Source organism: Dermacentor andersoni, chromosome 4 (genome assembly GCF_023375885.2).
Source record: "Dermacentor andersoni chromosome 4, qqDerAnde1_hic_scaffold, whole genome shotgun sequence".
Classification (NCBI taxonomy): Eukaryota; Metazoa; Arthropoda; class Arachnida; order Ixodida; family Ixodidae; genus Dermacentor; species Dermacentor andersoni.
The window spans coordinates 82,029,889-82,041,843 of record NC_092817.1 but is presented as its reverse complement, the minus strand read 5'-3'; the positions used below and the strand labels follow the sequence as shown (position 1 = coordinate 82,041,843).

The following is an 11,955-nucleotide window of genomic DNA, read 5'->3' as shown; positions in this document are numbered from 1 at the left end:
AGGTAGATGGGCCATGTGCAGTCAGGCAACGTTACTAGACTAGTTGAGGCAATGTTACTAAATATTTGTGGCCTTGCTGGCCTTGTATCCCACTAAGGACAGGTAACTTGTCCAGATGTAACATCTTTACATGACACTGAAATAGCCTAACATGAATACCTGTTACAGTCGGTGAGAACCAAAGCACATAAAAGAGCTTCGTCCTCACAACTGCATGGCACCAGGCCCAACCTAAGTCGGGTACAACTTTAGAAGGCAGTGACATTTGCCCCCTCAAAGGCGGATGCACGTTAGCGACCACCAATGGGCGTGCACTCTAGACTGACGTCATGAGCCGGACGGCCAATGACCTCACCGATGGAGAACATGGCAGCCCGCGTCTTGAACTGGGCTGAGCATGGTCCGAGTCGCGTCAGTGGGACTATTTCTTTAGTCGCAGAGGCAATTGGCTGCCACGCTTCGGTCATCTGCTCTCTAAGTTGTACCCATAGAGTTTCCTAGAATAATTATTGTATGAAACTCTATGGTTGTACCCGACTTAGGTTGGGCCTGGTGCAGTGTGGTTGTGAGGGTGGAGCTCACTGTAATAGGTGTTTGCGTTAGGCTATTTTAATGTCATGTAAAGATGTTACACCTGGACAAGTTGTTTGCCCTTAATGGGATACAAGGCTAGCAAAGCCATGAAAAAATGACAACCATTCCACCCTGTGAAGATGGAATGGCAGTGAAAGCTGGCGACAGTCAAAGCTCTCAAATGAAAAGCAAAGTGCTTTCGCTGCCATTCTATCTTCACAGAGTGGAATGGTTGTCATTTTTTGCGTTGCAAGCATGGCGTCTTTGCCAGTTCGCAGGCGCCTGGGCTCGCGACTGTCATTTTCGTCCAGCATCGCGGGAACGTTCTTCGTCTGTGGTCGTTTCGCGTCGGCGCCGTTTACATTCTCGTTGCTGTTCCCTCCGGCGCTCCTCATACGCATGTTGTTCTTCGGGTGTACGCACTATACGTGTCCGCCCCATCGATAACGCAGCTGTTTTTAGCGCCGATAACTCTCCTGCTTATATACTGCGATAACCTTGACGTCATGCTATTGTTCACGGCGAGCGTTCTGATCTGTTTTGCATTTTGGCATCTGCGCCGCCGCACTGCACCCGTATGGGTTTGTTAGAAATCGCTAAGTCCGTTACTGTTGCCGGACGCCGAAAAAACTACGGAAGGTTAGTCATATACAGGCGTAGGCTAAACCAACGCTTGTACATTGTCGACTAAACATTCCCGTTCGTGCCTTTAAATATATCTAAAGACACTTTCTTTTAGTTTGCGCTGCCTTGAGGCCTCGGTAATTTTTCCCATGAGCACGCCTATAAGCGTTAAACAAAATACGGCAAGAAAGTAGATATTTCTGTGGCGCCCTCTGCATCAACGACTGCATTTTTAAAGGCGTAATCGCAGGCGACGGCTTGGTCAGCTCTCGGAGCATGCGCAGTCGGCATAGACACGTTTCACGCGGTAGGATTGCTTGTTTATATTGAAATAAAACTGAGGTACCAGCTGCCTGCTGAACCGTTTTCCCGTCGAAAATGGGTGAGCCACTTCAACAATGTATTTTTGGTACACGGCGTAGTGCACCTAAGGTAACCGCCGGTCAGTTGTCGAAGCCGATGAAAGCGTCCGGTTCCGAGTGCGTTCTGTTCCGAATGGGGAATTCCTGCTTGAAAAGATCATGCTATAATGACAATATTAAGCGTCAGTATCTCCTGATGTCTAATGGCACGAAGCAGGATGCCTTTGTACTGTACGCAAAACAACACTTTGCATGTAACTAGCTCGGAACGTTTGTCCACCGTCGATTTACATCGCCGAGCCTATGGTGGTTTAGGAGTGCGGCCGCTAGCTTGACACTTGGCGTGTCGTGCCTTGCATGCGCTACCATCCCATAGAAGGGCACAGTTAACATCTACCCATGTAACTTGATTAACGAAAATATCAATTCTTAGTCAAACAAGGGTATCCTTGTATATCGTGTGATCAGAATGTGAAATGCCGGGTCCTGGAACTGGTGTTTCATGAGTGAATGGGAGCAGCAGTCTGAGATGAACGTAGGGTGCTTGCAGCGCTGTTAAATCGTATCGCTTTTTTCATACACTGACCCTGTTAACACACTGCTTAGATCACGCACTACGCGTGACCGACCGTTGACTTCTAGTACCGAGTTCGCTATAGACCTGCAAGATTGTGAGCAAACTTGATTGTTTCTAATACCGGTGTCACACGACCACTTTTTATCGCGATCAAGCCCGATCCGGATCGAAATTTACGACTGCGATTGGCACACTCGCGAAGCTTGCGAAAAGGAGCCAATCACTACCGAGAAATTCGATGCGGATCGGGCTTGATCGCGATCAAAACTGCGCCATGTGACACCTGTATGAGGTCGTGCCCAGACCTCCGGTTCCTACCGTACATTTCACCGTATGCTACTTAAAAGTCTGGTAAGTAATAAATACTTCGTTCAATAAACCATGAAGCCTTCACTGCGATGTCGTACAGCTTACCTGCGCACGTTACGTGGAGCCTTATGAAAACCGTCCATGGCACCCTGCTTTGTAACCTGGGCTCGGCTACACGTGTGTGGTGTGACAATGAAAAACTACATAACAGCGTTCTCTCTAGAAGTAACCTGAAGTATGCAGCGTGATGGCTGAGCACGCTTCTCGTGATGCGGAACAGGTGGGCTTCTGAGCTACTTCAGAGGCTTGCTGGGCAGTCGGGAGATGCGGATCCTGATACTGGGTCTGGATGGTGCTGGGAAGACTACCATTTTGTACCGGTTGCAAGTCGGCGAGGTTGTTACAACCATTCCGAGTGAGTCCAGTCAATCCTTGGAGCCGATGTCTTCGCGTTTATTGTAGCCTCATGAACCCAGTGAGATAATTTTCATCTCGTTAAAGGTGGAAGCTCGCATGTGTCTGCGAACCTGGCTTTTTATTCACAACAGGGTTGCCTGCATTCACTTTTGCATTTATGCTCAATTTTAGCCTTGAAACCTGTCACAGACGCTGAGAGATGCTCGACGCTTCTGCTGCATGGTCCTGCATTCGTATGCAGTGAACAGTGTTTGCTCCACCACGTTGGCGAGCTGAGAATGAGATAATACTAGCTGAAATTGTGAATGTGTTAGCATTGGAACAGTGTTACAAGGACAGGAATGTAAGCATGCCAGCACTAATTTCCCATCTATAATTTTCTCTGATAACCATTATTCTTTGCGTACACCTGCTTTGAATGGAATGTCATGTCCCCTTGTACATGCTCAGTTCTTCAGCACTTGTCACCTGCATCTGTAATCAAACATGCCTTCTATGCTTGCAAGCAACTTTGTGTGGCAATGAAGGAAAAGCTACTGTACTCACTAGCCTCTACAAATGTGTTATTGCACCAAGTATTCCTGCTGCATTTGACAGCGCTTTTGGTTTCTTGTAAAAGATACTGAATCATAGTAACTTCCATGTGCAGTGGTTTCGCATTTACCAAATTGTGGAAGAGAAAAGGAGAAAAATAACCAAAATTGTACACTCATGGGTGTATTTGGTCCTATATTGCTGTTGTAAATATAATATAATGTTACGTTAATGTTTTCTCTTCCTCAGCATAGACTAACGCTGATGAGAATGTGGGACTATTTTCAGGAGCACCCTTGCTTGCATGTGCTTCACCTGCATAGCTTTCCCTTCATTGCCACAGAGAATTGGCAGGCTTTGACATTTTTCACTTTATTGGGAATGTTTTGGGCTTTGGCTTCATTCCTTCTACTGTTGTAGTCAACATCCTTTGTTGCTATTTTCATTAAGAGAGCAGAAAGCAGAGTCTGGAGCTGCCTCCTAGTAACACTTTCAACTCCATGGCATCACAGTTAGTGTGATGCAAGTTATAGTGTGGGCGTTTTGTGCAGGGCACAGATGTGCACTGTAGTTCACCAGTAAGACTGCGGTGTGTGCAGCAGTCTTATCACACTGTTAAAAGCAATTAAGTATGCCTGAAATTTCAATACGGAAAGAAAAAGACAAGGCAGTTGTGTGTACCATGTTAGCTGGATTATTTCAAAATTGTCAGGCTAGCTTTATTGTAAAGTGTTGATGCAGTAGAGTTGCAGAAAGACAATTTTAATTTGACATGCTTCTTCTGTGCTAGGGTTCTTTATGGGGTGGAAGGCTGTCCTGGTTCCTCTTATGATGTGACACGCAACTATTTAGCAGTGGAATACAGGGGCAGCACTTCATGATTAAAATTAGGATTAGTGCTGCCATTTCTCGGACAAAATAGCAACATTAAGGAGTAAACATAACAGCTGAAAGAAGGGTGTGTTTGCAGTGCAAAAAGAATCTGAACAAGCTATATGTGCAAACAGTAATTGAGCAGCAGCTGTTGTGTAGAGGCAGTCCTGCAATTCAAGCTCTTTATGGAGTAGAGAAATGGTATGGCAACTATGCATAGAGTAAACAGAATTGCTGGCAACACATTTTTATACTTTGTGTAGCAAATTACCTTCATTGCTCTGCAGTACATTACCAAGACTTGAAAACCAGACATTGTAAAATGAAGTCTTGGAAACTTGCATATCTGAACCAGCCACAGGAAAGTTGGCGAAACCCAAAGCTCTAAGTGCTCAATAGCATTGGGCCACAATGCATGGTCATGGTTCTTAGGGGAATAGTCTGTCTAGTGTTCACTACTAACCATTGCATTGGTTTGCATGGTCCCTGTCTGGGGACTGGCTTAGAATAATTGTAACATAATTACGCTGGCATGTTTAGCAATATATTTAATACAATTTGTGGTTTACAAAACTTACTTTTGAAGCAACCCCATGACCTGAAGTATGGTTCGGATTTCGCTTTTCGTGACAATGGCCATCATATGCACTGTACTTTGAAATTCACTGAACGAACAGCAGCGAAAAGAAAATACTCACTGTATCATGTCAGCATCTAATCAATCATAGGTGTTTTGCTTCTTCTTGCAGTCTATGGGGTCTTAAAAATAAGAAACCTTGTAACACTGTTTAATGCATGTCTGTTTTTCTACTCTTTGTATTTCAGCTATTGGATTCAATGTTGAACAAGTTACATATAAGAACCTCAAGTTCCAGGTGTGGGACTTGGGTGGTCAGACAAGCATCAGGCAAGTTTAGCTATTTCAGTTGGCAGTTTCAATGCATTGCACTGTTACATTGTGCCTTTGCCATCATGTTTATCTGTAATTACAGGTGCACTTCAAACAGTCATGTTTGGTATTGCCATGCTTCTCTTTTGCATTGCAGGCCATACTGGCGGTGTTACTTTTCTAACACTGATGCCATCATATACGTTGTTGACAGTGCAGACAGGGACCGTATTGGCATATCTAAAGAAGAACTAGTTTCCATGCTTGAGGTGAGGACTCCTTTTGTCTCACTATGCACCTGGAAGAGCCATAGAAAAAAGTGTTAGCGTCATTGCAAAATGTATATCAGATCCTCTCTACACTGTGGAGACGTGGCTTCTCAGACTCCGTTGCAGCACTCACTCCAAGAAAAACACCGACACCACAAACTGCTGATCTTTAATCTTCTGACGAAGACAGGCCAGCTTTGACAGCCTGTCTTTGACAGCCTGTGAACCAGAGCTCGGGCCGTTCCGCGTCATAACTGTGGTTTTCATACCAGCTAACAAGAGGGGCCCTACAATTCCGATTGGTGTTATTATGCACATGTGATGTTTCTTTTCACAACTGTTCTTTGCTCCATGGCTCGATGGGATCACCAGTGCGATCACCAGTGTCAAAGACTCACTGCTTATGAAAGATATGAAGTCGAGATTTAATGACATCAGTACATTTGATACATCGTTTAAAGCAGGTTCTTGTATATCCAATAATGCGGCAGTAACAACCATGCTAAGCCAACAGACACTGCAGCCTAGCAGAGCAGAGAGGATGAACTAGTACCTTTCTTTAATTAAAGTGGCTTGTAAATAAAGATAAAGGAAATGGAAGGTTAAGAGAAGACAACTTGTTGCCGATGTTCCTGGAGGCAAGCTGGCCTCCTTCACTGCTGACAATTTGCATTACCCTGCAGTGTAATTTTGCATTATTAACAACATGTCCAAAATTATTCATCAATTAAAGCAAATGACTTCCTCCATACTTTCCCGGGCTTTGATGCCTATTTGCATATGGTGGTTACTTGAGTAAGCATCAAGCCCCTTCACTTCCCTGTATTATTCCAGTGCCATGGCACAACTTGTAATTTCCTCGTAATCTGAGGCATGGATGGGCGTAAGCATGCGGGGGCAGCAGGCCTCAGATATTGAAGCTTTCATCTTTTTCGAAAAGCTGTGCTTTTTTAGAAAGAATAATGTGTTTCTAAGGTTATAGTACTCGTGGAACAGGACAGTGCGTAAGCCTAGGCACTTGATTGAACTTGAATCTTCTAGCTAATTTTGCGTAAGCGCTACTAATACCTTGTTCTGCGTTTTACATGCTCTCTTCTTGTGACGCAGGAAGAAGAGCTGAAGAAGGCTATTCTTGTGGTTCTTGCCAACAAGCAGGACTTGGACGAAGCTATGACAGTGTCCGAGATACACTCAGCGCTTGGTCTAGATGCACTGAAGAACCGAACATTTCAAATATTCAAGACCTCCGCACTCAAAGGAAATGGCCTGGACGAGGCCATGGAATGGTAATGAAGCTCACAGTGTTAATGTTTATGTTGCTGCTTACATGTTTTTTGATGCTTTGAGCAGCAGAAAGGGTGTTGTGTGGTGGAGGCTGTGTTTTGTAACAGCTGCTTTCTTAATGCACTCGTTTGGTAAATTTATCAAAAGTGTGTAGGCAAGGACAGTGCCATCTGTGGCCTGTGTAGTTGTGTAGACAAGCAATCACAGGTTCACGCTTGTTCTGTTTGCTTTTGCATTGAATATTTGTATACTGGCCTTAGATTAGAAAACAGAGGCATTACATCACAATATGCAGTTATTTCTCACACTTCCATGATGTAAGAAACATGTCACATACCTTGGCACAAGGAGTGAGCAACAGAGGAGAGAAGGATGGAATATAGAAAAAATATTTGTTACAAACTGCAGCTCTGGCTATCGCATTTCTTGGGGCACATAGCAGTAGTACTTTGAAACTCTTCAAAATGACTGAGTATCAAACGTCATTTTCAAGGTCTTGAAAACATTAAAAATTTTCAGTACTGCTTAGAAATAACTGTAGTCTCATTTTAGAGCATTCAAGCTAAGCTTAACGTAATTTGTCGGGATGTCTGGCCACGAGATCGGTGTATCCCAAAAGCCGAGGTGATTCAATACAGTAGGCAGTTTTATTGTGGTCGGTTGTAAGCTCACAAATGCACGCAATGTTACTGCAACCATGGGAGTTTGTGGAAAGGAAGGCAGAAGAATGTATGCATTGGTGATGATAAAACTGTTGTCTGCTTTTGTTCACAAAATGGCATAACATGAACGTACAAGGCTACTAAGGCGTGTCTTATAGTAGTTTCTACATACTTCAAGGAACATCGTTAAGTAATTGGAAATCGTTAGCTCTTTTGACTTCTTAGTCAAGTTATGTCATTATTATAGAAATATCTGTAGTTTTCAGCAAAAATTGTCAAGAAGCAGCTGCAGCTTCTGCTTTAGAAGAGCGGGACTTCACATGCCTGTTAAAGAACTTGAAGTGAGGCGACTGTGGCCCATGTGCTCGTGGTTTAAGCTGTATTGTGTGTACTGCTGTGGCATTTTTTTATCTTACTGCTTCCACTGAAAGTTGCCAAACTAGCTCACTTTTGTAGGCACTATGTAGTAAGTTTCTTAATGACCTGTACTTTTTTCATCCTAACTGATAAATTCCAAGTTTACTTCAAAGTTCTGTATACGTACATTCACAAGCAAAAGTTTAAAGACCATGGCATCAGGAAGAAAATAGGAAATTTCTTGAAGCATAACCATGCTGTGTGGCATTATTTCAATGCATTATGTTGGTTGAACGCATGCTGCACCTCTTGATTTCATCCTGAATTCCTTACCGGAAAAGAAGAAAAGATTTTTTGCAGTGCCTTTAAGAGTCATAGAACCTTTGCTTGTGAGTGTACATCATAATTGACAAGGTACTTATTTTTGACTTGCACACTTACATGACAGGGACAAAAACATGTTATGTAGGTGCCGCTCCACTGAATTGTACTGTTTTTTTCTTTTTGATGCAAAAGCATCAAATGGCCCATTGAGTGAAAAAGTCGACGGTGTCTGTGGCAGCGAAACTGTGCCTAAATTCCCATTGACTGGGACACCACAACCATGAGTTGTGAACTCTCGTTCACAACTCATGTCACTCACTGACACTCTGTCTCACTCCCGTGTAGAGAGCGTAAGAGTCAGTGTACTCCTGAGTGAGTATGCTGACCTATGACGCTGATGTCATTGCGCCGTTTCCTCCTTTTCAGGTTATCAAATGCACTTACCAACAACAAGTGACCGACGATCAAGCAAAGAAGGAGGCTTCAGCCACGCCAGTCCACCATCATTGTCACCTCAAAGTGTGCGTTTGGGGAGAAGTGTGGAAAAGAACAGTTCCTGGGGCTGCCGACAAAAAGTGAGAGGAGCAGCGGTGCAGGAGAACTGGCTCCGCACAGCTTGGCGGCGAGGCGCGTGGCCACACTTGCATGCCACGCGTGGACCCTGGTGCACATTGGAAAGAAGGCCCTGAAGTGCGTCGCTTCTCTGCCATTCCCCATCTCTAGTCTGTGCCGAGAAAGCGAGGAGAGCCGCAGTTTGTGTTTTTGCCCCCTTGCTGAAAGCTCCTCAGTAGCCCCGACATGTCGGAAACATTCCTGGCTGGCTGGTTGGTCGATTTGTTTTGTATCTTCTGGTTAGGTGACTGTAATTGAAGCTTTTTTTTTATATGTGTCTTTTAAGTCCAAGATAAAGCTGAGCATTTTTCTCTTGGACTTCTGCCTGCTCATTTGTTTTTCTTTCTTTTTTTATGTAGCAGCTTGCTTATAGTGAGAATTGCTCGTGAAATTTAAATGGCCCTCGCCCGAAGAAGTTCATGTGGTGGGTGGCGAAATAAGCCGTAGATATGGAGACAAATTGGAATGTGCAGAGGTGCAGATGCACTTGTTCATGAGTGGATTGGTGAGGTGGGCACTCCACGGTACTGTGTGCTTTGGGAAAGGTACCTATAAACTACTGCGCTTGAAATCAATCATGGACACATGCCAGACTAATGCTGTTATCCAGCTGCACTCACTTGAATGGGACTCATGGTTATTTCAAGACAGGAAGGTGATGAAAGGTAAAACCTTTTCAAGAAAGAGCGTTGGTTTTTCTTCTTTGTGAATTGATGCCTCAGGCCGGCAGAGTTGACATGTATGCCTGGCAGTAGTTGTGGTTGCCTGGTGCTAGCAAACTATACAATGGTGTGAACTTTGTTGTCTCCTTTCTAAGAAACATATTTTTGGAAATTGCTGCTTTGGGTTGCCGAATGCTTGATCAAATTGGTTTAATTTATTGGTTTCCTGTGAATTCATAACTCATTCACATGAGATCTTCTTTGTTGGGTCAATTCTAGTGTGCATTCTTATGTCAAAACCAGAGTTAATATTCAGTACAGAGATAACATGGGTGAAGCAGTTAGCATAACCACAATTTTAATTTTGTACTGGAAGATCGCTTCGAGTGAAATACTACATACTTGCATATGGCATTTATGCAAGTATGTTTTTGTACATTAATAATGTATTGACATGTTTATTTCAGTTTGTGAGAATTAAGGATCATATTCAAGTGCAGTTCTGTGAAAGTAAAGATTCACTAGTATCTGTAGATTTATGGGAGGGACAGAGAGCAGCATTAAAAGTTGCATAACTTTCATTGTTCTAAACCAACTAAAGGGTCAGGTGCCCACAACCTACTGAAAAACATGACGTGAAATTGTACGGCATTGTGTTTTTATTGGAAAATGCCTGGCATACCACATCCTACAGGGCTGTAGTCTTGAAAGCATTTCCTCAATATTATTTTTTCTCCTTTGTCTCAAAAACTGCTGTCATCTACACAGGCAGACAGCATTAAAAGCATGAAATGCTGTCGCTAACGTGTGCCTGTGCATGAAGGTGTTTAATAACAAGCTTAGTGAATGCATTTTTCTTAGTTGTTGTGAAGCTGTGGACACAGCATAGGCACATTAATTTCCAGGGCATCCATCATTTCTAATATTTCCGGAGTGATCTGCAGACATGTGAGAGCTTTATAAATTTTGCTGTTTTAACAACCTCTGCTTTTGTAGGAAAGATGCTGTGACCTCTAGGTAGGCGAGCTTTGTGCTGATGCTGTGCCCACTGCTATATTTACTGAGATGGAGGATGACTAGTATGGCAAAATGGACGCACACAGTGTGATTGGTTGGTGCAGCTAATTACTGAAAATGGGAAACTTGTCACTTTTGCTGGTATGTAAGTGTCTTCTTCTAAGCGCACACCCATGCCAAAGCCCGTTCAGAGTATATATGTCGTTTAAAGGCAGCCGGGAATGTGAAATAAAGCTTTTTTTATAAATGAAATTTTTGTGTAATCGCCAAGGCTGCTTGGCCATGCTCGGTCGTAAATTACATCTTTTTAACTTATGCTTAGTTCATGTAGAGTGTTTCATGATGTTCTCTTCTGCTGGCACATTCACTGGTATTAGGTCTTTAAGTTCTCCTGTGTGTCTTGGGCATGAGGTGCCTCAATATAGCTGAACTATTTCACTTGCTCTTTGACTGGGCTGCTTGGTGGTCACATGTTAAATTTGTGGCCTAATACACATGTACAAAAAGCAACAAGCTGCTTCATCTGAGATTATTCTCTTGCGTATGTTGGAATCGGAGCATCAATATTAAGGACTGCTTCTAAGTCGTTCAGAAGAAAACGAACGAGTTACCACTGGTAGTAATGTGTTGCCAAGTTAGAAGTCATTACCTGTTTCATTTTCAAAGAATAGGCAGTAGATGAAAGGGAAAATTTTGCATCCACCCACATTGTAACATAAAGCTACAAGGCAGTAGCACAGGAAGTGTTCTAGAGAGCTTTGGCATGGTGTTACCGTCTTACCAAAAACGGCTACCACGACTGCACATGCGCAAAGTTTACCAGACTTCGACGAGTTTACTGGAACGACTCCCTCCGGTTACCGTAGTACTGTGCAGCAACATGGCACATGGCAGCCATTGCTTAGTCTCGTCTCACACTGAGAACAAAGTGTAAGCATTTTCTTTGTAGTTTTTATTGAGGTGATTTGTTTGTTTTGACGCTTCCAGGCCTAGAGGAGAATGCATTGAGGTGGGAAAGTGTCTATTTTTACCAAACAGGTGTGGTGATAGCACTACACAGCATTGGTAAGCGCTAATGTGTGTGGTGCCATCTGGTACATACGGAAATTAACACCTTAGCAAATATAAATTGTGTTCTTAATTCTACAGTTTATTTCCCTTATTCTTTCCCTCGTTGCATTCTTTGTTGGCTTCTTATGGCTGCAACACTGTAAAAACAAAAAGGCAGTCTAAGGCAGGTTTGTAACTCCACCATGCTTTGTTATCTGTGAGAGCAATAACTGAATCTAGTACTCTGGTCACATGACATTTCAGGGGTCACTTTATGCAGATTTCGACAGTCACGGATAGCACTAAAGACTGCTGCACATTCTTTACTAATATAATAAATCTTGCCTAAAAATTTTATTGTGATGGCAATTGTACGGATATTCAGGTGCGTGCATGCCGTTGCTGTTGGGCGCCGTCGTCGTGCTTTAATCCCTACGTGCAACAGTGCATTTGCAGCTAGCATGACCCTAGCCACAGAACCCGCTTGGATCACACTCCGAGTGTTGGAGATCACATTCTAACTGGACACGGGCGCGACGTGGCGCAACGCCGTGCGCAAG

At 43.5% G+C, this 11,955-nt stretch overlaps 1 protein-coding gene across 1 annotated transcript; it reads left to right on the top strand.

The window, feature by feature from the left end:
• The first annotated feature begins 1,435 nt into the window (after positions 1-1,435).
• Positions 1,436-10,783, top strand: Arl1 (ADP ribosylation factor-like 1). The gene is made up of 6 exons (XM_050183327.3): positions 1,436-1,579; positions 2,726-2,860; positions 5,095-5,176; positions 5,316-5,427; positions 6,535-6,713; positions 8,481-10,783. The coding sequence occupies exons 1-6, from the start codon at positions 1,576-1,578 to the stop codon at positions 8,509-8,511; spliced, it is 543 nt and encodes a 180-aa protein (XP_050039284.1). The 5' UTR covers positions 1,436-1,575; the 3' UTR covers positions 8,512-10,783.
• The last annotated feature ends 1,172 nt before the right edge of the window (positions 10,784-11,955 follow it).

Bases quoted from the DNA above. Each gene is read 5' to 3' on its own strand.
- Arl1 (XM_050183327.3), top strand. The intron at 5,177-5,315 runs GCAAGTTTAGCT...TTTGCATTGCAG, and splicing joins GGTGGTCAGACAAGCATCAG to GCCATACTGGCGGTGTTACT. The intron at 5,428-6,534 runs GTGAGGACTCCT...CTTGTGACGCAG, and splicing joins AACTAGTTTCCATGCTTGAG to GAAGAAGAGCTGAAGAAGGC.